The 24,661-nt window shown below is 41.1% G+C and overlaps 1 protein-coding gene across 3 annotated transcripts in view; it reads right to left on the bottom strand.

Moving 5' to 3' along the window:
* Window positions 1–17,962: 17,962 nt before the first annotated feature.
* ppp2r5cb (protein phosphatase 2, regulatory subunit B', gamma b) overlaps window positions 17,963–24,661 on the bottom strand; it is a 30,880-nt gene continuing 24,181 nt past the window's right edge. For all 3 annotated transcript variants that reach the window (XM_039782230.1, XM_039782231.1, XM_039782232.1), the window contains 10 exons: window positions 24,160–24,290; window positions 23,987–24,046; window positions 23,667–23,775; window positions 23,514–23,567; window positions 22,836–23,006; window positions 22,555–22,682; window positions 22,338–22,439; window positions 22,037–22,109; window positions 20,755–20,871; window positions 17,963–20,292 (listed from right to left, as the gene is read on the bottom strand). In XM_039782230.1, coding sequence (XP_039638164.1) covers window positions 20,158–20,292; window positions 20,755–20,871; window positions 22,037–22,109; window positions 22,338–22,439; window positions 22,555–22,682; window positions 22,836–23,006; window positions 23,514–23,567; window positions 23,667–23,775; window positions 23,987–24,046; window positions 24,160–24,290 — 1,080 coding nt within the window. In that variant the 3' untranslated portion in view covers window positions 17,963–20,157. The remainder of the gene's footprint in view (window positions 20,293–20,754; window positions 20,872–22,036; window positions 22,110–22,337; window positions 22,440–22,554; window positions 22,683–22,835; window positions 23,007–23,513; window positions 23,568–23,666; window positions 23,776–23,986; window positions 24,047–24,159; window positions 24,291–24,661) is intronic.

The following is a 24,661-nucleotide window of genomic DNA, read 5'->3' as shown; positions in this document are numbered from 1 at the left end:
TAAAGATTGTACGCCAAGATTGAGACACATATGACACTTGTGCATCATGACCAAACCGGTTTCGTAAAGTCCTGTCTGGCGGGGAGACAACATTCACAGATTTCTTTCTGTGTTACACTTTTCAAAAGCTATTAAAACAACCTGTGCTGTATTGTCACTTGATGAAGAAAAAGCCTTTGATCAGCTTGAGAGGCAATACCTATTGGAGATGCTTGAGAGGTTTAGCTTTTGTCAGGGCTTCATTGAGCTGGTTGTATTTTATCATTTAGCCATTGTGACAGCTAACAACATCTTATCGATCCAAATCTCCATCTCTAGAGGGTCCTGCCCGGGCTGTTGTCTTTCTTTTCTTTTCTTTTCTCTTTCTCAAGAACCTCTAGGCCAAAGCGTAAGACAAGGTTATTGAACCTATCACTTTTTGCAATACAGACCATTCTCTGTCCTTATTTGCAGACGATGTAGGCCTACTACTGTATGTCAATAATGCCCCCTTCTCAGTTCCTCACATTTTGGATGTCTTTGCCTAATTTAAGTCTCTCTCTGGATAAAGGATCAATTGGTCCAAGTCCCAACTAATTAATCTGGGTGTTGATATACATCCTTCTTTACAATCTATTTTCATGAAGAACTTTCAAAATATCCTAAGAGTAGAGGACGACTTTGATAGATGGACAAGTCTTTTTCAGCTTTAATCTCTATAATCAAGATGGATATTCTCCCTAGAGTAAATTAATGTTCCAATATGATACTCCCTCATCCCCAAAAGACTATTGGGACAAATTAAACAAAGTCATTTAAAAATGTTCTGGGTTGGTAAATGAACACATATTAAGTTGTCCACATTACAAAGAAGTAAACACGATGGTGGCTTAGGGTTAGGGTTAATTTAAAATTGTACTTTTGGTTAGATGTGTTGCTCCTGTGTCATAATAGATTAACCCCAATGGCCAGGTCTCATGGAAACCAATAGGAGATACTTGGCCCACCCTTATCGCTTAAAGGACCTTACAGGAAGTACAACCAACCACAAAATGGAATTTTCAACACAAAAATAAAGTACTTACAAATGTTACCAAACATCACTCATCCATACTAAAGAGGAACATCAATCATGGTGAGAGGAGGCTGCTTTGGAAAAATGGTAAGCAATTAGCGTAAAAAGAATAGGCCGGAAATAGTAGGAGGCCATTGATGTAGACACTAATTCAGAGATGGAAACTAGATGAATCATTCAGTTATGGGTTTTTTTTCTTTTGGAAAAAGTGTCAGACACTGGCAGACAGTCACTCTGCATATCACCTCAGCATGGCATCTGTATCCTGGTTACCATGGCAATGTGGTTGCTATGAGATCAATTTATCTGAAGATCTGGCAGTTGCAGATGTCACTGGGTGCTGCTCTACATAAAAAAGCCTCGGTCAAATTACAGACAGTTAAGACTCACACTCATTCCTTATAATGACCCCGACTGACAGAAAAGATTTTAATAAAGACAGAAAAACATATCTTGGGGTAGTGAATCCTTCACAGTTTGTTCTTCTACCTCTTCTGATCATCTTGTCAAAAACACTGAACCAAATGCACATTGTGAAGTAATCATTATATCAGATGAATACCATAAGATGCCAGTCAAGATCAAGGTGCAGTTTGACATACAGTCCCTCCCCTCCAACCTCTTTTTTCTCTCCCATTCTCCTCCATTTCAGACCCTTAGTGCTGAGCAGCCCCTGCATGACGCATGTCTCTGCACCTCTGACGCGTGGATCTGCACAGGAGTGGGAATACCACCTCCTTGCTTTCCAGTAGTTAATACCCCTGAGCAGCATATGTAAATCTGTCTATTGCTCTTCCGTATTCATCAAGACGTGGCTAAAATCTGTTCGAATCATCGCATGTGGAGACTCAACTCCGATCTGGGAACAGGCAGGGTTAACTATTTATTACATTATAGGGCTTTGTTTGGGTTAAAGAATAATGACAAGGGTAAGGTTAGCTGAAGTTTTGGTAAGGGTTAGCATTAGCCTCTAGGGTGGGAATGGAAGTCAATACAATCTCCTCACAAGTATAGTAGTAGAATGTTGGATGTGAAAAGAGAGAGCAGCATTTTTCTTGAATTTTGAGGAAAGAGACCTTAAGCTTAGGAGAGCAGACAGACATGATTTAATTAACATGAAGAAGCTAATTTTACTGCTAATTTTTACTGTGGAATCAGTATGAAAGAGAAGGATATTGATTGGGTTGCAATTTTCTTGCCTAACTCAGCTGCAGCATACATTGTGAATACATCAAAACATAAAAGTACATTGATATCAAAGATCAGCATTGTTTTAACTTTTTTTAAACTCAACAGTAGCTTATCAGTTCCAGGTGCGTCCCATTAGTGTTGACGACAGCTCTGAACGCTGCCCACCTGTTGCCTGCCCATGAACAGAAGCTGAGCTCCATTTAGCAGTGCTAGCCTGTTTCATCATTAGAGGCAAAGGTGGGGGACAATCAAAAACAAACTCACCAAGATCACACACGTCGTCTCCAAAATTATCAGCTCCCCTACACCCAACATCTCAGGCCTGAATGATGGAGCCATCACACACCTTGCCCTCACCATTGTCAATGACACCAATCAGTGCCAGAGGTGGGAGTAAGTCCCACAAATTCAGCTGCTGGACTGTTTTTTGCATTGCCCGTTTATTTAATCCAAACAGCCAATATACTGCAACCTGTTCCTACAGAAATACGTGAAATGACCATTACCTTACGTGGTGATGGCACATAATATGTTATAACGACGAGCCAGGAAACAATTTAGGTTTTGGCAAAACGACTACTTGGTTTTGGTTGAGAATAAGATTATGGTTTGGGTTCAAATAAGTATGTTTGTTACATAACTTAACTATCATAAGTAAGTTAAAATAAGTCAACGTTTCACACGGGACAGGACCAGCGGCTCCTGGGTGAAAGTCCTGTGTTTGTCCATCGCCCCCGAATTCCCCCTACGCAGACTTTGAGACAGGGCTGTGTTGAACCAGGGAATTTATGTGTCCACCATGGCAAAAGAATTTCCACGATAAGAGGTCGAGGTCATTATATCTATTTGTAAGATTAGGCTACTTAGCATTAGCAAACTGCCAACTTCTGTTCTTTTAGTTGTTTTCCTCCAGTTCCTTTTCTCCTTTTGTCTCATGATCACATTTATAGTGGAGTCATCCGCATAGGGGTACATTTTTCAGTCATTTTCAACTTGCGTGGTTACATATCTGCCTCAATTTGTGCCACTATAAGGGCACATTTGCATCCACTTGTGTATTTTGATAGACTTTATTTGCAATCGTGCTGCCTCAAAAATTCCCTTCACATTTCTTCTGAACATACCTCTAGACTTTAAGACTTGCACTTGGTTTTTTTTGCACCACAATTGCTCAGGGTTTAATTGCACACCAGATGAAGTCTCACAATATCACAAGATCAAGTAATAATCACAGGATCAGCATCATGCAAAGAGCTACTGGCAGCTACGGGCGTGGTTGAGGTGTGTGACGACACAGAGAGACGACTGTTTGTTCAAAACAACAATGGCCGCCAATAGGTTAGCGTAGGTACTGCAGTAGCATCAGTTACATCAGAACTGCAGAGTCTTTCTTCATTGAAAGAAGAGCAAAGAACGGCTCTTCTCCCGACAGACAGAGGGTCGAATCACCTGCCAAGTATTTTGTGAAGAATCCGGCCCCAATTTCCAATGACGGCTTCTCAGATGGTTCTGTTTAACAAACCATCTGGCGCGTCAGGTTAGATCAGGATAGCAGATTATTATTTTTCCGATGGAAAATATCAGAACAGGAGAGATTGAAATCCGAAATTCCAAAACTACAATTAATGTTGGTTCAGAAACCTTTGCTCACAACAAGCTAAGAGAGGATGAGGCTTTGGAAGACCAGACTCCTCCTCTAATGTAGCTAATGATAAAATATATAGCTAACTAAAGTACCATCATTTTGCAGTAACTTTACTAGCAATATGTGCATGTAACAGTAAAAGTTATAGTCCTGTAATAAAGTAATTTACATTTTACGGAAGGACGCAAATCTTTTGCACTTCGTGGGAAGTGTAACGCAAGTTTGTCATGTGGCTACATCAGTACACAAATACTGTTCACTATATAGTTGTAACTGAATGGATGTACAGTAAGTACACTCTAGTTGTGGGACAAACGCAGTGTACCATAGAAGCTGAGATTGTTCGATTTTTTTTGTTGTTGACATTTTACTTAACCATCTCATCACATAATAACAAATTGATTCAGTCGAGCCAGTGTGTGGAAAGACTAAAGTGGAACTGACAGTGTCAGAGGGTTTCATCTGATTAGCAATGGATGCACTGTTGTGTTGCATGTGAAAAAGATACTAAATACCAATCAGTTATTTACGTGATGGTCCAGCATTTGACTTAAATTCAACTAGCAAAACCCTTTCCAAATCTATATTTAGACCACAACACACAGACTGATTGAATCACCAAAGCTGTGGAACTGGATTTGATTTTCAGTCCCTTGTAAATCTCATTACCTTGTCTGTTTCACATTGTTCAAGGATATTTATTTGTCATTTGCACAACAATAACAGAAGTAGTCGTTGGCAATGAAAATCTTAGGCCTCAGGCACCTCCAACAAGGCTCATTACTGTAAAACAAAAGCAAAACCTGAATGTAAAATAATGCAAGTTAAGATATAGGGCTAAATGTAGGGTTAGGATGAACTGGCCATGCTTGTACCTCTCCCCTGTGTGTGTGTGTGTGTGTGTGTGTGTGTGTGTGTGTGTGTGTGTGTGTGTGTGTGTGTGTGTGTGTGTGTGTGTGTGTGTGTGTGTGTGTGTGTGTGTGTGTGTGTGTGTGTGTGTGTGTGCATATGTGTTTGTTTGTATTTTGGGTGTTGTTTTTTATATTTTGTTCATATGTTGTCAAAAAAGTCAATAAAAACAATATTTAACAAAATATATAGGGCTAAAATGACAAATAAATATGAATTAAGTAATATAAAAGTTCTTAAGTAAAGTGTATAAAGATAAAGTGGTGTTATAGTAAAGAACTGATGTTGCACAGATTCTTCTGCAAAGGAACACGGATACAGACAGTACTGTACACACCTGCAAATTGACCCCATACTATTGGTCCATTGTGTCACTATTCACCCAGTATGTACTGTTTCCATTAGATATCCTTGTAAAATAGTGTAACCCTGCTTAATGTAATCTTAAACATAGAGGCAATAAGGGAAAACTCTACGTGCATATGATGGCCATCTGGCGTATACTGTGTTTATGGGTGCTTCTTGTGTGCATCCTTGGAAATTACCTCTCAGAAAGATGCCAGTAAGGATGTGAAGTAAGGCCGGCAGCAGACTCTGAACAAACCATAATAACAGTTTTGGAAAGCTTTGAAGAAAACTTGTCACCGCTGTCACTTTTTCTGCCATGATCTTAACATTATACAGTAGCAACCTCATTGAGCGTTTCCGTTTTGCAAAATCTATAGTTGTCAAGGAAGATTGATTCAGCCCTGGTCTGCTGCCAAGTGGACATACTTTTAATCCTCCAGACAGACAGACACACACATACACACACACACACACAGAACGCAAGTATAAGGCTTGGATGATCAGTTGTTTGTCTGATATGGTTTTAAGTTGAATCGTGTGGTCTCTTTCTGACTCATGTGCATCTGACACAATCAATACAAATGATTTATTTATCCTCAGATGCACTTTACAAACAGAAACCCATGTGTCAGTTCAGTGCACGCTTTGAACGTCCTCGAACTCGGCGCTGCTCTCACTCATGAGTGTTCAAGGACCATCAGGCACAAGACTCCTAAGGTAAACTGAGGCAACGTGCTTTCATAAGTGTTTTTCCTAGAACATGTGCAGACAGGGTTAGCCAACAGCCATGAACTGTGAATTATCTTGAGAGGGTTGGAAGTTAGTCCAAGCAGCAACTAGGACACAATCCACGGTGGCTCAGTGGTGAACACTGCTGCCTCACAGCAAGTAGGCACTGCTGAGTATCTGTTTCGATCGTTGGTCCAGCCAGGGCCTTTCTGTGTGGAGTTTGCCTGTTCTCCCCGTGTTTGCGTGGGGTTTCCTCCAGGTGTTCCAGTTTCAGGAAGGAGGTTTAACAAACTCTGAGTCTAACCCTGATGTCTGAGTTGAAACTCTGACACTACGTTTACACGTGCCCGGCTTTTTTCATAAACGGACATTTCAACCTCTCCGTTTTCAAAAATAGCATCGTGCACAGCTGTCAGTTTTCAGAAAAGTGTTTGTTTACACGTACCCGTGTATATATGCCATCAATGCCATCAAGAGCATGGCAAACCTGTAGGTGGCAGTGTAACGAGAAGCTCAAGGCCACATTAGCCAATCAGAATCCCGAAAATAGCAACAACAGCAACAAATTACTCCCTCAATTTTTAAAAAGACTCGTTTTCAGAGGCAAATTCTCCGTTTGCGTGTAAACGAAGGGCACAAACGAAGGGAAATGTCTCAGTTTTTCAAAATATCCACGTACGTGTAAACGGGGTATGAGTTTTTCGGTTCCAGAACAGCTGATTTGAGTTGGTTTAATGTGTGTGCACCACCACAATAAAAAGGCAGCATGAATGGAACCATGATACTACAATTCACCATGGTAACAACCACAAACAAATGGGTTGGTGGAAATACTCATGCTCACATACAGCGAGTTTGAACATGTATTTCGTTAAAAAAAAGCAAAACAGCGGCTGCTGCAAGAGAGAGAATTTGCGTGGGAATGCTAGAGTAAATGCATATATTCCAATATAGTGTATATCATATTTAATCATAAGTATAGCTGAAAAGGAGGTGTAGAGGGATGTGCAGGTGGCTGGCTTGAGACCAGTGGAGGTGTCGATAAGAACAGTTCTGTCTAGACACTTTCAATTCCACAATTAGAGTAATAACGCACACAAGGCAGGAAACACAGCATGTCCAGCATCAAAGATCCTCCATGTGGTTTGGAACAAAAGGAAGTGAAAAGGTGTGTACAGGTGCTGCCTAATAAGTCTGTGGCTGATTGAGGCTAATTGATTGCAGGTGTGGTGAACTACAGAGGGAACTTCATTAACAGAATTATAATTCATAATCTTTTATTTCAAAGGGTTTACATTGCAATACTGTGGAACTCCTTTTTACTGGTTTGTGGCCAGGGAACACTACAAAAACGTTTGAAACACATTTCAGAGTGAGTCACACTCTTCTGACGGCACTTTGCTACAGTGGCTTTACTAATATGTTCCGCATTACCAATGTTGCAAAGATTTTTTTTTTTTTTAATGTGACACAAATAATCTGCTGGGATGTAGAGCATGTCCATGATGGGTGACGTTGGTGATATGAGGACGGATAAGGTTATGTAGGCTACATATCTGATAGACTGGGAAGAAAAACGATACCGCTCAAACAGGTAGGTACCGTAGGCTAGTATCTGGAAATGAAAATGCATCTATAGTCGGGGCCTCAATATCATCTCCCGACGTATGTTTAACTCCCTGCGAAGTAATACAGCTTCTTCATCAAAGGGATCGTCGACAAAAGGAAATGCCGTGTTTTGAGAAAAAAAAAACGTATAGTCTGCCTAACACGGTTAATAAATCAAGGATTTTTATTTATTCATGCAGATAACAAACCTATAAAATGCGCCTGATACAGCCTGAATGAATGAATGAGGAAATGAAAGAGCACTGTGTCAGAGGGAGGAGACTGAGAGAAACTTGAGGTTTATTGAAGAAAACCCGGGCCCCGGGCGCTGTAGCCTACGATGTCTGCCCACTGCTCCTAATTTGTTAGGATGGATTAAATGCAGAGGATACATTGCTTGTATGTGTAAAAATATACTTGGCAAATAAAGAATATATTATTAGTTTATTATTATCCTGACACTAAGGGTGGACATCCAGCAGATAATCCTTCCACCGCCACCTACACTTATCGTTATCCCAAATGAGTTGACTTTACTAGAAATTTGCGTGAAAACCCATTGCATTAAACCAGGTCAAGTTGTATTAACACAGAGCAGTGAGTTGATGCACTAGACAAATCAAGTTTACATTAGTAATCATTACAAAAAAAATCATTAGTATGCTAAACATCAATCATTTTTTTTCTGGAGTCATGTTGTCTAAAATAAGCATGTTAAGTTAAAGTGACTATATGTAACTTTTACACGTTTCTGAAACTGTGTAAATTTCCATCTGATGATCATAAATGACCTGTAACAGTGAACGAGACTAACAGTGAAAAGAACGCTAGTTTTATATAGTTTTTAGTAAAGCCTCTGCCTGGGTTTTGATTTTTCCCGCAAAGTCACAAAATGATTTGCGGCAGGTAGACGGCGCTACAGAGCACACAATCCGAAAGGTCACAGATTTCACAGAGTGTATCACCGGAAAAGCCTGTATTAGTGTAACCAGTCAGGTAAAAGGTCACAGAAAAGAAGGAAATTAAATCAAGAACAACTAAAGCTAAAAGGGAAAGTGAAAGACGACGGGCGAAACCGAGGCAATCTCGGTCGGGCGCTCCACAGATGGAGGATTCAAAAACGTCCCCGAATTGGCCCTCAGGTATGTAATATGTCTATGTAATTCATAAAATGGAGCTCTGCGCAAATTCTTTCAGGACGACTTCTTAAACATAATCACTTCTCACTCCCCTGAATGGATCAGCTGTAGAGGTGTTCACTTTAGTCTTAACTTAATCAGAAGCGGCCATGAAAATCACGAGCCAATCACTGCACGACATCCCTGTTTTAAACCTGTCGCTCTCTCTGCTGCTCAGTTGTCATTTCGGGATAAGTGCACCGCCCTCCTCCTCCCCTGCTCCTCCGGTCTTCGCCCCTCGCGGCTCCTGGGTCCTCCTCCGGCAGGCCTCTGCCGGCGGCTTTCGGTGTTGGTCTTCAGGCTCCTCACGCCACCATCAGTGTCTAGGCTCCATCGGGGGGTTCATATTTCGGCTTCTACCTCTTTTAAAAGTTACTCCGAATTTTTAAATGATGGTGGAGTCTAATCTCCAAAGACTGTACTGTACATTTCATGCACATGTACAATAAATCATTACATATCTTCAACGAAGTCTCTCCTGATTGAAATAACTTTAGGCCTACAATGCGCAATGTGGTTGTGCGTCAATAGCTGACATTAAATTACGCCCCCCTTCCATTTAGTGTTTCCTTTTAGTGCGTGTTTGTGTTGGCCTACTATTTTCTTTCCCCTTGTCCTCCGTTGTGTAAAGCGTCCGTGGGTTTCATGAAATGCGCTATACAAGGTATTCCTACGTTGGTTGCTACAACAATATCCTAATGCTTTGGCTCGTGACACAGTGACAGCGATACCATTACCTGGTTTAGCTCACGATACATCCAGAGTAGGCTAAAGGCCATTTTGTGCTTCTGCGTAGAATCAACGGCGTACCCCCGCAGACCCCTCTGCGTCTATGCCGGACCCTACGCCGTAGCCTGACGTGCACCTCTCAAAATATTTAACTAAACGTCGTAGCGACGCACGTCGCCTGGCCGTGGCTTGGTAGCGTTGCATTTCCCGCAACTCATTTCCTGGTTCTCCTTCTTCATAAACAACATGAAATCAAGGAGAGGGTTCACTTTTCCTGCTACAGATTTCCCACCGTGGTCAGAAAACACAGGGGAGACACTTTGGGCGTTTTCACACATACCTCATTTGGTCCAGACTTTCGGACTTTTTAGTTTGATCCGAACCAAAATTACAGGTGTGAAACCTCCCCCTGGACCACGGTCCGGATCAAAAGACTAACTTTTGGTCTGATAAAAAGAGGTGGTCTCGGTCCGGACCAAACTGGTCCGGTTCGTTTATAGTGTGAAAGCATTTTTTGGATGGTTCGGACTTTCGGACCAAATACAAGAAGCTCTGGCAGGCTCTCCTTGTGTTACAAGACCGGGGAAGCTCCTTTAAGGAATAGCTCGGTGCTTAGCGAGAGAGAGTGACGGTGAATGCGCTCGGAGCAGACAGCTGTCGGCTATCAGAGCAGAGAATACATCAGCGGTTTATTTGTTAAGTGGTAGTAAATGTACAGTGGAGGTTTCCGTTTGTCTCTGAATAAATGCTCCAGAAAGAAAGTTCCCGTGTCTTGCTTCTCAACATCACACCAAAACAAAAAGAGCAGCAGTCAGTTGGAAAAAGTCCGACCCAGAGAGAGGATACGAGAGGACGGGGAAGCCCGTCAACAAACCAATCAAGTATAAGTATCTGGAGACGCAGCTCACGTATGTGATGACGGCAGGACGTAGTTTTGTCACATATAGATGGTCCTGTGCAGGCTCCACGCAGAGCTTTCGCCATAGCCTACGTAAGTGGTCTGAGGTTTATACTTGTGCGCTGGTGTGTGCGTCGAGCCGGCGTGTGTGTGTGTGTGTGTGTTGTGTGTGTGTGTGTGTGTGTGTGTGTTGTGTGTGTGGTAGAGCGAGGGAGAAGTGAGAGGTGACAGCGATTAGCTTCGGAGCGAGTAGAGACTCTAGAGTCATAGTGAGAGAAACAAAGTGTCTCCCCTGTGTTTTCTGACCATGGTGGGAAATCTGGAGCAGGAAAAGTGAACCCACTCCTTGAGTTCATGTTGTTTATGAAGAAGGAGAACCAGGAAATGCAACTCTACCAAGCCACAGACATTACAGTATTTCTGAATTGCTAAAACACATTTTTTTGAGTGTTTCTCTCTCGGCCTGCTCATCACCTCTCTGTTCACGTCTCAGTAGTGCTTCCTGTAGAGCATACAGAAACGTTAGAAGATGTTGTAAGGCCCTAGAGTTACATGGCGGTGAATAACCCTGTAGCTGCTGATGGCAGCACATATGGTCACGTTGCCACCACGCTGCCCTGGCAACTCTACAATGGCACATTGACCAATAATGTTGCGGCCTCTCCTTCTCCTCTTGGTGAGATTGAAGCCAGCTTCATCCAAGAAGATGCACTCATGAGGCCTCTCCATGGAATCCAGTTGAAACATTCTCTATAGAAATGAACAAAAATACATTTTTGAAGTAACGTAAATGACATAGCATTCCAGGCTTCATGACTCTGTATACATGTGCTGCATTACATTCAACACAGTAAAGATGTACAGTAACTCAATAGTGCTGTATAATCTCTGGACATGATTACTTACTTGTACATATTGATATCGTAGCTCTTTTACCCTTTCAGAATTTCTCTCAAATGGTACTCTGTAGGATTGTTTGAGACTTATCAGGTTGCGTTTCAGGACACGGTCAATTGCGGAGAGACTCACGCTGTTGATTCCTTCAAAATTCACGTTGTTTTCCTCAACTCGCTGTTGTATTTCACGCATGAGATTATTTTGAAAGGACCATATTGACAATAATGGTCTCCTGCTGTTGTGAGAACATACCTCTCCTTCCACCGGCATGTCTTTCCATTCTAGCAAATAAAACCTCTTGTTAGAAATGTACAGACAGGCCTAATGCATTGAAATGTCACCAAATATGTACAATACATAAAATACTATTATACAAGTATATCACTGCAAGAAAAGGGCCAATTTCTAGAGATATGTTACAGTAATTTACTGAGACGTTCCACGACTGTACATACTGTACTGTAAGTTTGAGGGACCACAAATGATAGTCCACTTACCGGTTCTCTTCTCTGAATGTCCTGACAATGGAGGCCACAGAGAACCTGCTTATATTTGGTTGAACACATAGTCCTGCTTCCCTCATACTCATTCCAGGAACCAGAACATGGTCTATGATTGTTGCTCTAATTTCATTGGAAATGATGGCTCTTGTTGTTCTTCCTCCTCCTCCTCCTCCTCCGCCGCCTCTTCCTCCTCCTCCTCCTCCTCCTCCGTCTCTTCCTCTTCCTCTTCCTCTTCCTCGTCGTCCTCCTCCTTCCTCCTCCTCCTCCTCCCTCCTCCTCCTCCTCCTCCTCCCTCCACCTCCACCTCCACCTCCACCTTCTCTCCTGCCCTCCATTGTGAAAATCACACATGCCATTTGGATTTGACATGGCTTTATATCCTGATTACTGATTAGGTGCAACACATTACTGATTTGAAACAGGTGTGTTCAATTTTGAGTGCTCGTGTGTTACCGATGACAACAGTGTGTTGCTTGTGTTTCACTTTTGGGGGCTGTGTTGTGCCATTTTGAGTTGTGTGCACCACAATGCTACATGTGCTTTGTGAATGACAATGTGTTTACAGTTTTGCACAAAAAGTGATTCCGATTTGCTAGTTGTGTCTAACCACATGAGAAGTGTTTAAGGTTCTGCAAACTGTGTGATTCAATCAATAAAGTGGTTTGTACACTTGCAACTTTGGTTTTGCAAATGGATTTTAGTGTTTTAGCAATTCAGAAATACTGTAATAACGTCAGGTTTCATCGATATGGTAATGGTGATTCAACATTTATTTTGCTTTGAAATTTCAATATCAACCATAATGATAATTCAGATGGAAAATCTATATTTATTCAATGTTGGGTTGCTGTCTGGCGTGTAGTTACATTTTTCAAGAGGTGCACTTCAGGATACGGCGTAGGATCCGGCCAACCATAAACATGATCACTAAATCAATCAACCACACAAAACCTAAACACAGATAACATAAATGCACACCCAAAACATTAACAAAACACACTTTAACTAGGACAGAAACCTTTCAGAACATATATTTATGAGCCTCTGCTTCAGCACCGAACAGTTCAAATGACCACGCCCCTCCCAGACAGAAACTTAACATCCTTAGTTATCCCTGTTTAATGAGATCTGTGCACTGCATTATTAAGCTGATAATTACAAACAACTAATGCGATTTAGTAATGAATGATGGTTTTTAACAGAACATGAAAGAATAAGTAGTGACCACTAAAAAGTTGAATTACAACTGAATCTGGGTTTTCAGTGTACAACAACATCAATAAAGTCTGTTTCTTTCTGTGTTCGTATGAGACGCTCTAGAGCCCGAGCATGCATTAAATTAGCTTGACCCCCCCACCCCACGTGGCTGGCTACCAGAGATCAGGCTAACGTTTCAATTAGATCCAGCAGAAGAGGCTCCTGTTTGCTTTCTACCATTGGAGGGCATCTGTTAAAAGATCTCGTGTGGAAGCATGACTTTCATGGACAGAATCGTTTTCTAAAGTGCAGACCGTGCTCAGTATAATCATGTTTGTCTTTTCTACAACATTTTTCATACACTATTCCTATGTGTTGTGTTTATATTCACATGAAGCTGTAAAAACACTGAACCGTCTATGTTTACATCCAGCAATGATGTATGGGAGGCCATGCTGATAACCGGCCAAAGAAACAAGCTTGAACTTGGGTCTGTTTGCAGAGGACACGTGTGCTTACGGCTTCTCTGGGTGGAACATGAAAGGGGTAAGATAAATCCTGATTTATTAATGTAGCCTGTTCTTACTATAAATACTGTCAGTTAGTGGTACATTTGAAGTTGGTGTGTGTTTAAATACATGTAATCCTGATTTAGTACAAATCATTGTAACACATCCAGTATACTATAGTTTGGGAAAAATGTGCCCAGAAACAATTTACCTGCTAAGCACATAATGCACATAATGCGCTCATGCACATGCTGAGAAAAAAACTTTCACCCGTGCTATATGGATAAAGCCTCTCATATGAACATCCCCATCTGCAAAACGTTGCCTCCATCACTTTCTGCACATCCGTCTATTGCTCAGCCAAGTGGAAAAAGAGCAAGAGTGTGAAAGACTTTTGCCTCTCTCTCTCTCTCTCTCTCTCTCTGTGCTTGTCAGTTGCATCCAGTTCCCTCTGTCTTCCTCGTCCTTTATTTCCAAACACAAGCCAGTGCTCTGCTCAGTTCTTTTCCCCTTCTGTGTCCCTCAAGTGTGTTCAGACCTTGTGTGCTGAGAGAAACGAGGCTCCAGACGGTCAGGTGGGGCTGCAGTGTCTACACTGCTCTACATATAATCAAACAGCTACCTGTGTCCCTTGTACAGACTGAGGCTTATGTGTCTGCATGGCTTCAGACAATGGGACACCCCCAGGTGCCCCAGATACTGGAAGATAATAAAGTGTGCGTGTGTGTGTGTGTGTGTGTGTGTGTGTGTGTGTGTGTGTGTGTGTGTGTGTGTGTGTGTGTGTGTGTGTGTGTGTGTGTGTGTGTGTGTGTGTGTGTGTGTGTGTGTGTGTGTGTGTGTGCGTGCGATCCAGACAGTCAAAGTGGCTCTGGTGTGCCCGGATTGTGCCAGGATTACTGCTCAAGAGGTTGCCACAGTTTTATACCACAAACCCACAGATATGCACATGGTGCTGCACATACACAAACACATGTTTTTTTGGAGAACAGACTAACATTGTCAACACTCACACACTTTTTAGGCAGAAGTGGTATTTAGGGTTGGTGGGTGATAACTCTGATTTTCCTATCCATCTGGAACCAGAGCTCTGAGACCAATCAGACCTGAGCTGTCTACATCATAAACAGACAGACGCCAGCAAGCTTCTGCATATGGTGTTTGTGATTTTTGCTGAAAATTGGTAAATGTGCACATTTAAAACTTATGTCTTCAAATTAGTAGTTATTGACAAATGTTACACTTTTTACCCAGTGGTGGCTGTCTGAGGGGCAGAGGCGGGGAAAAAAAGAAGGGCATGCAAAACGTTTGAAGATGTCAACTTGAACTTGTAATTTCTGACATTTAATCAGTTAATTGAGGCAATAATCATCAAATAACTTGATAATGAAAATTCCAAAAAAGTAAGTAATGCATTTCAGAATGATTTGATAATGTTTCTAGTCTGTAGTCGGTTTTACTAACATAGAAAATACTAGAAATAAGCTATTAACTATTAGCAGGTATAGTCTGTAACATGCATAAAGTAGGTGAAAGCAGTTTTACCTTAGAATTTGTAGTTCTGTCCTTATTAAATGTTTTGTACTTCTTATCTGATTATCCCCCTGAGAAAAATACTTTCACCAAGGAGACAAGGTGTGACTCGTCACTTTGGACCACTGAGCTAAGTCGGATCTCAGACCCCCTGGGTGGTGTGATGAGTCAGTCTGGCTCCTAATCCTCACACTCACACACACACACGTACCGACACTACACTTCAGAGTAAAGTAATGCAGCGCTGAAAGCTTTTCCTTATGTCTGATTGGATGTCGTCACAATGGGGTTGACTCTCCATACTTTTGAGCTCTGTTTCCATGACGATATGTTCTGACAAGATGTTTTTTGGATGCAAAGACCAGGTTTTTTTTGGGGATCTGAGCACTCTGACAGTCAACGGAGGCTGTCAGAACATCCTGATCACACAAAGAAAGCAACACAACATACTTCGAGTCAAGTTCGACAGCACAGCACTCCCACTGCAGGCAAAACCTATGAACCCAAGTGACCTCGTCTGACAGCACACAGAGAGAGAGAGAGAGAGAAAAAAAAAAAAAAAAAAAAAAAGAGGCACATAGTCTTTAAACCACGTACAAAAGCCACTGACGTATTTTGATTTTTAATGACGTATCCAGCCCAGGGGAATATTTCCTCTTAGATAATTGGGGTACAATGTGTTGATAATGAGGAGACAATTTGCATCCTCATTACGGCAGTCATTTAGAGAAAAAGTCTATTATGCTACCGTGTTTTGCTCTTCCAAAGCTAATACATGAATTTATGTTTGGCTCTGAAAAATAGGATCTGTGGAATGCACCGAGGGTGAATCCCGCAGATAAAATACGCAGCAATAAAACAAGTTCAAAGTGGATACTTACAAATCAACGATTGCAATGTCTTGTTCACCGTGTCGTCATCACTGCTACAGCAGCAGCCCAACACGTAGGCCTAGTTTGTGTTTTAGAGGCGAAATATGTGCGAGTCTATTTGTTTTCTGAATCCCCGCGTGGTTCATCTGGGTTCAGTGCAGATCCCAGCAGGGGTGCCAGACACAAGAGGGTGGGCGGGTGCTAAACCTCACTTTTGTTTTCAAATGAATAGAGGAACTTAAATGACCTCTGACAAGCCAATCTAGAGAGTGTTAGGGCATCGGTTATTGGCTGATGGCAGCGCCCAGCAACATCTACCAGAATACCAATGGCAGTTTATTCAGTGATTTACAAATTGACTCTAATTCACTTCTGCAGCAATAATAAAATAACCGATATCAAACAAAAGCAGACACATAACACCCTATTTAAACAAGAGGCAACATCATTCAGAGAAAATGCAACATTTCTTATATTAATTAATGATTTTAACAAATTCATAGAAACTGCTTTAAAATAAGAGTCAAAGAAATATCAAGAGGCATTGATCTGTGGTAATAGGCTACAAGTAGGCTTCATGAAACCTTCATTTAAAAGGTTCCCATTGTAAGGTAGAAGTATAGTAGTCCATGTTAACTGTACAGAGAGAGAGAGAGAGAGAGAGAGAGAGAGAGAGAGAGAGAGAGAGAAAGACTTTCACCTTTTACTATGATCAAACAGTAATAGTGTAACTCCTCATCGCAGTGATCCGATTATGATAAGCCTCGAGATGAATCATCAGGCTTTCAATGCTGTTAAATGTTTAACAATATTGTCCAGCAGATGGCAGCAAAGGATTACATTTCCATTTAAATTGGACAAATTTGACAAGGATTATAGATGAAATGTATTTTTAGGATTAGATTTGGTTCCTTCCTTGAGGTTTTACATTGTTTTTGGTTGAAGATTTCAACAAAAATGCCATATTTCATATCTACAAACCTATAAAAATGTAATTTAAAGAAATTATATAAATTTATATGAATGCTTGACCAGATCTTTCTAAGGACTAAAAAAAGTAAACGATTAAACTGTCCTCTCTGTATTTCACCAACTGTTCTGTATACCCGTTCTGCCTGGTGACAGGCAAGTGCATGACTTGCTTACTCAATATAAAATAGAAAATTGTTGAAAATGTTTACAATAGTTATTACAGTATCGTGTAAAGTTCCAGCTGTTACTTCATGGGTAGAAGGTTAAATGGAACGGATAAAGACTCAAGTCATACAATCTAACGCTAAATTTCAGTTAACATTAATGACACTGACTTGCTGTTAATTCAACGGTCCTAATAGGTGGAAGTGCCACGAAGTGGTTGCCGAGAAAGAATACCCAGAAAGACATTTTTTTCACCACTCCTAACACGTCAGAGGCTTTTTCAGAGAGTAGAGTGTAAATGCCAAATGTCTTCTCTGACGTAGAAGCTCATGTTCATGCTAACAACCAAGGCACGAAAAAGCTGCAACGTGACGTGTGGTTGCTTCTGGGCCAGAGGTGGGCTGGTGTTCATCAAGAGAGCTGCAAGGGGGGGGAGGGGGGGGGGGAATGACCAATGACGACTCACAGAAGTGTTCTTTTTTTTTTTTAGGATGAAAATATAAAACTCACATGTTCTCTTTATTTGCTGTATATAGATAGATGTACACCACTGGAGATTTGGATAAAAGCACACACAAAAAGCTCATGTATTTAGAATCTCAACACGTCTGAAGATGGAAAAACAAAAACGGAAAAGATGTTGGATTAAAAATAGATTTTAAAAAAACTATCCAAATTCTATACGGTTTCTAAATGTAGTCACGCGTGTTGAAGTCAGTGCCACATACCCACTGTCTGCGGTTGCTAATAACCTCTGTATCCTTTACACAGGGTGTTTTGTAAAAAATGTGAAATCTAACCATTTAATATTACATAAAATAAAAGTACATTATATATATACACAATATCAAATGAAGCCATTTAGCATGAGACATATACTAAAGGACACTTCATTCTTTTTAAAAAAAATAAAAAAAAACCATTTTAAAAAAAAAAACAACCCAAAAACCCAAAATATAAAATTATTTTAAAAAAAAACACCCCCCCCCCCCCCCCCCCCCCCCCCCCCCCCCCCCCCCGCCGCTGCAGATTACTGAAGGGATGGAATCACTTTGATCAAATCCACTGGAATACCCAGGGCACAGGGGGATACGGGTTGGGTAAAAAGCCTTTGGTGAATGTTGTTCTTCAAGACAAACATGGAGAGAAAGAGAAAGAAAAAAAACAACATGACTGCAGTATTATTTACAATTTGCACATTCAGTTGAAACACTGACAAGAGGTTCTGCAGGCAAAGGAAGAATAAAACCACGACAAAAAAAAAAGAACTTGCAAGCATCCAGAAGCAGATCAAACAGGTGTCCAAATAACGAGCCCTACAGGGTAGTGCGTTTTTACTTGGGGGGGGGGGGGTTACAGTCAGTGTGCAGGTCTGGGCAGAGGGGGTCAAACAATGGCACAAATCAGAAGTGGAGTGGGACAGTGGGGGCGCAGAATGGAAAAGTCACAATCGGAGGTGATTTCCTCTGCTGTGGAGGCTAGCTCTTATCCGCCCCACACCAAGACAGACAGCATCACGGATTTCAATTCTTTAATAGTTTGGTTGTTTTTTTTCAGTTGTGTTTCTATTTTTCTTTCAAGTTTTATCAGGAAGTGCTTCATCACTGAAATGGCTTGGGGCGACCACTCTGCTTCTCCTCTTTAGCTTTTAATTACAAAATCGACTATGCAGCTTGAACAAGGCATGTGCTTGAATCCGAGCGGCTGGAGGTGTGCCAAGTTCGGACTTGAATGCGTCGGGGGGTGTTTTTTTTGGAAACTAAGGTTACAATTGTTTTTCAATGATCTGGCTTTTTAGGTCATGCTACTACACAATTCTCGGTTGAGCAAATATCCCTTTAGACTATAAAAGGCACTGTGAAAAGAAAGGCTTATGTTTGACCTATTTGAACCAAACATACCTCATCTATGGAGCAGTCTAACACGTGTTTTATAAATAAAAGGGTCTTGCTTGAGAAGAGTAGAAAAAGCGATCGCTATCAGCACAGTTTCTGCCCCCGTTTGACTTCTGTCAACACACAGCAGCATTGTGTAAATCCCAGACGAGCAACTCCATCTCTCTGACCTCTCGTAAGCCTCACATGAATGACAGCGACTTGTACTGAATGCTAATGAGCGCTGTTGAACACGCTCCGACCACGGCTGGATGCGAACGGGCAACCAAAAATAAATCCAACAATCCCCTCTCATGTAACTGGCGAAGCAAACCAGGCTCGGGCTGGACTCATCCCAAGGACCAATCGAACGGATCCAACCACGTAACAACAAACTATCTGAGCCACCGACACACACCGCAAACCTGCGTTAACTTATTGCCGACACAATTAAAAGAAAGGAACTAAATTGAAGACAAGTTGGCACCAAACTAGGCTTGGACGCACTCTGGACCCCTGTCCGGCCAGCCCCGTTGGATGAACAGAGTTGTGTTGTAGCTTTGAATCCTTAACGTTCTACCGGTAGTCCCAGATGACCCTGTCCTGATTACCAGAACCATCAATGAATCATCACAGCTAATGAAAAGAAGAAAGAAAAAAAAATAGCGGGCTCCAAACAGAGCAGTTATACGGATAGGAAGTGTGTTTTACTCTGAGAAGAGCTCCTAATATACACTATGTAGGAAAAAAATAAAATATAAACAGCTGTCTAGTTTAAATGTTATGAGAATAGCTAATATTAAATATATAGAAACAACTGACATTTTCTCATAAACTGATGTTTTTTTCTTTTAAAAATCAAACCGAAAGGCTAATATTATTTGTACAAGCACCTGACATCTATAAAGAAGAGGTGAGAAGAGAAGACGGCTCACGCACAGAACAGAACACCTGAGAGAAATGACCAGAAGGGGGCAGCACAGCACCCCGAAAAGACAACGAGTTGCGAGGACAGGAGAAAAACGAGGGAGGGAAAAGCGGTAACGCCACGACAGTATCTTGGGTGAAGTTCGGGGCCATGGTGCATTCCCGTCGCGTCTGCCGTCCAGCGACCAGGACAACAACCAGGTGGATAAAAGCTGAAGGTGGGTGGGGGCCACAAAAGCCATACAAGGCTTAGACGTGTGGCTTTAGACATTCCCTGCGTCCGGTGGAGCTGGGACTGTTCAGTTCTGTGTTGTGCTGTGCTGGACTGAGATACCAGAGTTCTGCTGTTGTGCTGGCCTCTGTGGGCCTGTGGTTCCCCTGCGGATGCTGCTGCTGGTTTAGGATGGCTCTTGGGTGGTCTCCTAGTGGCCGTCGTGCGTCGTCAACATTTCCTCGGCTCTCCGGTGCAACTCCAAGGCTGTGACAGTGCAGATGTCCCTGGGGAGCTCGGATTTCCTCCTCATCAATGGGCGCTCTCTACGCTGTTCTTTTAGGACCTGGACACGTGGAGACAGTGGGACAGAGAGGGATAACAATTAGAACTAATTACACTCCAAACCAACTTCACAGTCAATTCACTTCTGTTGCCTGCAAAGCTGAACAGAAAAGTTGTACATTTACTTCTGTACTTTTTCTACGTCTGAACTTCTATCGAGACAGAGAAACATATCTGCCTTCTCAAGCACCCCGCTCTCACACTCCCAACAAGCCCATAGTGCCAACATGAGTGCCAACATGAGCAAGCTTCATAATACTTTGTGAAGCTTTAATTTAACTTGGTAAGTGCTTTCAAGCCTCATGGATTCCATTTAAGCATACACCCACTAAAAACTAAAAAAACTAAAATAAAAAGATAAGAAATTGCCTCGCAGTGATTTTACTGAAGTGATAAGCAATGTTAGACCTAAGAACACCGTGATATTCACTGCTACACTAGACTCGGACACTCCATTCCTTACCTGTGTGGCTTCCTCCGTCATAGCTTTCTTTAGCATGTTGACATCGTCTAGCAGCGGCCCGTCTGTCTCCATGTCCATCGGACTACCTGAGCCTATCGAGTCCACGTATATCAGAAACTGTACGGGGGGATGGGGGGGGGGAAGAGGAGGAGGAATGGTTAAAAGTAGTAGCGATCATAACGCGTTATGATCGCTATTTTTTTAATGTCTCATTTTTTTTATGTCTCATCAACCGGTGATCACTGGACGTCAGTGAGTAATCAACATTATTTAGAAGTTACTGCACACTATACTGACTCTGGTAAGTGGGGTTGGGAAACCGAAACGTGCCGACCTAAACGGTAGTAACGACACCGAATAAGAACAAAAATTTCGGTGCCTGACTTTACACTACACCTGACAGCAGGTAACGTTAGCCTACCTTTAGCTAGCAGCTGGATTAAACACGGTTAAAATGCTGACAGCTAACGTTAAACAGTGTAAAGTGTGACTGTATTTAACTGTGGAGGATTCCAACAGCGGGACCTGTCGGAATTAAACAACACAGACGGTGCGTTCACTTAAAACAAGTAGCCTCGTGGTGCATTCACAGTAATTGTAAAATACCATTTTTCCATCTGGTGGTTGTTTTTGTCGTTCAACAGCAATTTACTGGTGAAGTAAGTTATTGTTATAGTTATTACATTATTATTATTAAATCTTTTTTTTCCTTTTTTCTTCTTTTGTTTACAGTAAATAAATAAACTAATACAAATCTTAAAGTCAAGTTCATAAAGTAACTTTCTTTGCATTCATTTGATTCCCAATCAATATACACTGGTAAGAATTGCTTTCCATTTTTAATATGTACTTAAAAACAGTTCTGAAATGCAAAATAATAGAATTTTAATCATGTGATAAAACATGCAATTAACTATAGAAATTCAGCGATTAATCACGGTTTAAAAAAAATGTAATCGTTGGACAGCCCTAGTTAAAAAGGAACCACATAAAAACGTTTCTGGTGTGTGCTGGATTTTTCCTTCTTTTGATTTTAAAGCTTTGATCAACTTTAAGAAATGTTGATTCATTTTGAAATCTCAATGAGCTTTTCTGTAGTGCTACCATGAACATACTGTATCTGGAGCCTCTACCCACTTCTCCAACTCAGCTTGTTTAAGCTATGTTGGTGCATACTCAAAGACTATGATTGGACAAGTGCAACTGAGGCAATTCTGAAACACATCTTCAGTCAGTGAAGTGTCTGCAGTATATATTACTCTGTTAAAATTTCTTTGCTCACCTGTGGGTTTGACTTTGCAAGATTCTCAATCTTCAGCCACGCATCTTCTCTCTCTTTCCATTTGGCTTTCTCTCTGAGACACAGAACAAAAGCAGACAAAAATATTTAAAAGACACAAAAGGAAGAATTTACTCAAAGATACACAGACGTCACAAATCTATGTTCAAAGGAGTTTGTGGTTCAGGTTACTTTGATGGTTTACTTACCTGCTTAGTCATTCTTTCCATTTATAATGATGTTTTCATGTTTTCTATGATGTGTAATAAGATCCAAGAGATGCGGTGTCTCACTTGTGACTTACTTGCTTTTCTCTGCCCTGAACTGCTGGGTGCAGTCATCAAACAGCTTCTGGTTCATCTCCATGAAGAGTTTCAGAGCATTGTAGATCAACCCATGGATTGTCCTGCAGAATTACAAAGATTACCACGGGTCACTTTATTTACGTACTATATCATCATCACAACCAATCATCGGGCAGAGAAACACAGAGACATAAAAAAAAAAAGTTTGTGACTCACTTGTTCCAGTGGGTCTTGGAGTTGCGGTAGAGGGATGGGAACATGATGGGCAGGATTTTGGCGGCGTTGTCACTGATTAGGCTCATGATGTACTCATTGTTCCAGTAGTACAGAGCTCGTTCTGCCACCTAATAGCACACAAGTTTATAACTGGGTTACATATGTAGACAACTTTTGAAGGAAAAAACAAAACAAAAAAAGTGTGCCCAGATCACCTCTGCACATGTGTATACCAAATGTACTAAAATCACTTTATACGTGTGCTAGGGTGAATGTCAGACCTGAAAGTGTGGGCTGGACACACACTTGGCCAACTGTCTAAAGAGGGGCTCCATGACTTTGACAAACTCTGAAGGCTCAATGACGTCCAGGATCTCCTCCAGTTCATTCAGGAACATCACCTCTTTTGGACTGTGGGTCTTCGGCCAATACTTTAACAAAGCCATTACCGTCTGCACACAAGGACAACAGGATTACTAAAGAAGAACAATGTACGAGCGGCTGATCTGCCCAACTAATAATATGAATAATGAAGTACTACAGGAGCTTGCATTTAAACAAAGTTTAACAGACGCACATTTAGAGAGACATGTTTAGAGAGATGAAGTACAGATAGCTATGTATATACTTTGTTTGTATATCATTGTATTTGTCGTCCAGGACTGAGAACCGTTGAAGCCACTAAAATGAGATTAAGTTTGTTTTTCCTATCTCTTGTACAGAAATCCCCGTGGCTAAGCAAAAAAATCTCTCATCACTTTATTTTTATTAAAATAATTCAAATGCATTTCCTCTGCTCGTTACTAAGATGAGACATGAGTACCTGACAAATCACATTGCAACTGAGCATTATAAGGAAATATAAAAAAATAATTGACCTTGAGCAGACAGGATATAAAAGGATAATTCAATCAACAATATTAACGACATAACAACAACAATAACAAATCACATCTTACCGGTTCTGTGAGGGTGCTATCCTTCTCTAAGAACTGTACCACACAGTAGGCCAGCTAATTGAGAGAGACAACATCATGTCACCACAACACTGTTATTATAAGGTTTTGTTTATAGCAGAGCAAAGCATTACGCATTGTTTAAGACTGACAAACCTGTGGGTGATATACACTAAGAGACTTGACTTTGTGTAAAGGCAGCAGAACTTTCAGCAGGAATATTTTGTGCTCTTCTTTCAACGGTAATGCAAACCCATTGATTATGCTGCGAAGAGAAAGGTGGTCGTCAGACAAAAAAAGAGCTGGAGTTCATTAAGACTCCAAAAGGAGTCGAGACACAACAGAGAGATATGAGAAAGGCAATACCTGTATGTATTAATATGAATGTGCCCATTTAATCATTTTACTACTGAAACCCATCCTGAAGCATAAACATGAGAAAAGTTTTACGGGTGCACCTCTCAAAAATATCTTACCTGCCTAATATTTCCAGTAATTCTGCTATTCCATTATGATGTTCAGTCTCATAAATGAACCTGAAAAATAACAACACGGTGATACATCACGGTGGTACATTTAACAAAATACACTCCACTAGTTACAAACACAGCACGTGTCACCAATGTGCCTAAGTCAATGACTCACTCACCTATAAAATATGTTATTAATGTGTTTCCTAATGTACGCTCGCAGGCCCAGGAACTTGCCATAGATGCGATGAAGAGTGGTCTTTAAAAAATCTCTTTCCCTGGGGTCTTCACTGTCAAACAGGTCTAAGAGCTGTGCACAAAAGAAAAGGTTACTGAGACACAGAGCGATTCAGACACTCAAGGATCATGAAAATGCATACACTGTAGGGGTGGGGGGAAAAAAAAAAATCGATACAGCATAGTATCGCGATATTTTCTGTGGCAATACTGTATCAATACACAGATGCTAAGTATCGATCTGTTATTATATATGTGTTGGTCAGTTTGTCTGCTTGACAATCCCATTTTGCAGCAACAAAACTGAAGTGAGATGAACAAACAGAGAAATGTATCTTTTTAGATAAAACAGATGTTGAAAAAATTTCCTTTTGGGGACATATTTTGAAATTGGGACAAATTTGAAGTTGGAAAAAAAGGTAATAAATTGTGATAAATAGAATA

Source organism: Perca fluviatilis, chromosome 18 (assembly GCF_010015445.1).
Source record: "Perca fluviatilis chromosome 18, GENO_Pfluv_1.0, whole genome shotgun sequence".
Classification (NCBI taxonomy): Eukaryota; Metazoa; Chordata; class Actinopteri; order Perciformes; family Percidae; genus Perca; species Perca fluviatilis.
Note: the sequence above shows the minus strand (reverse complement) of the source record. Positions and strands in the feature narration are given on the sequence as shown.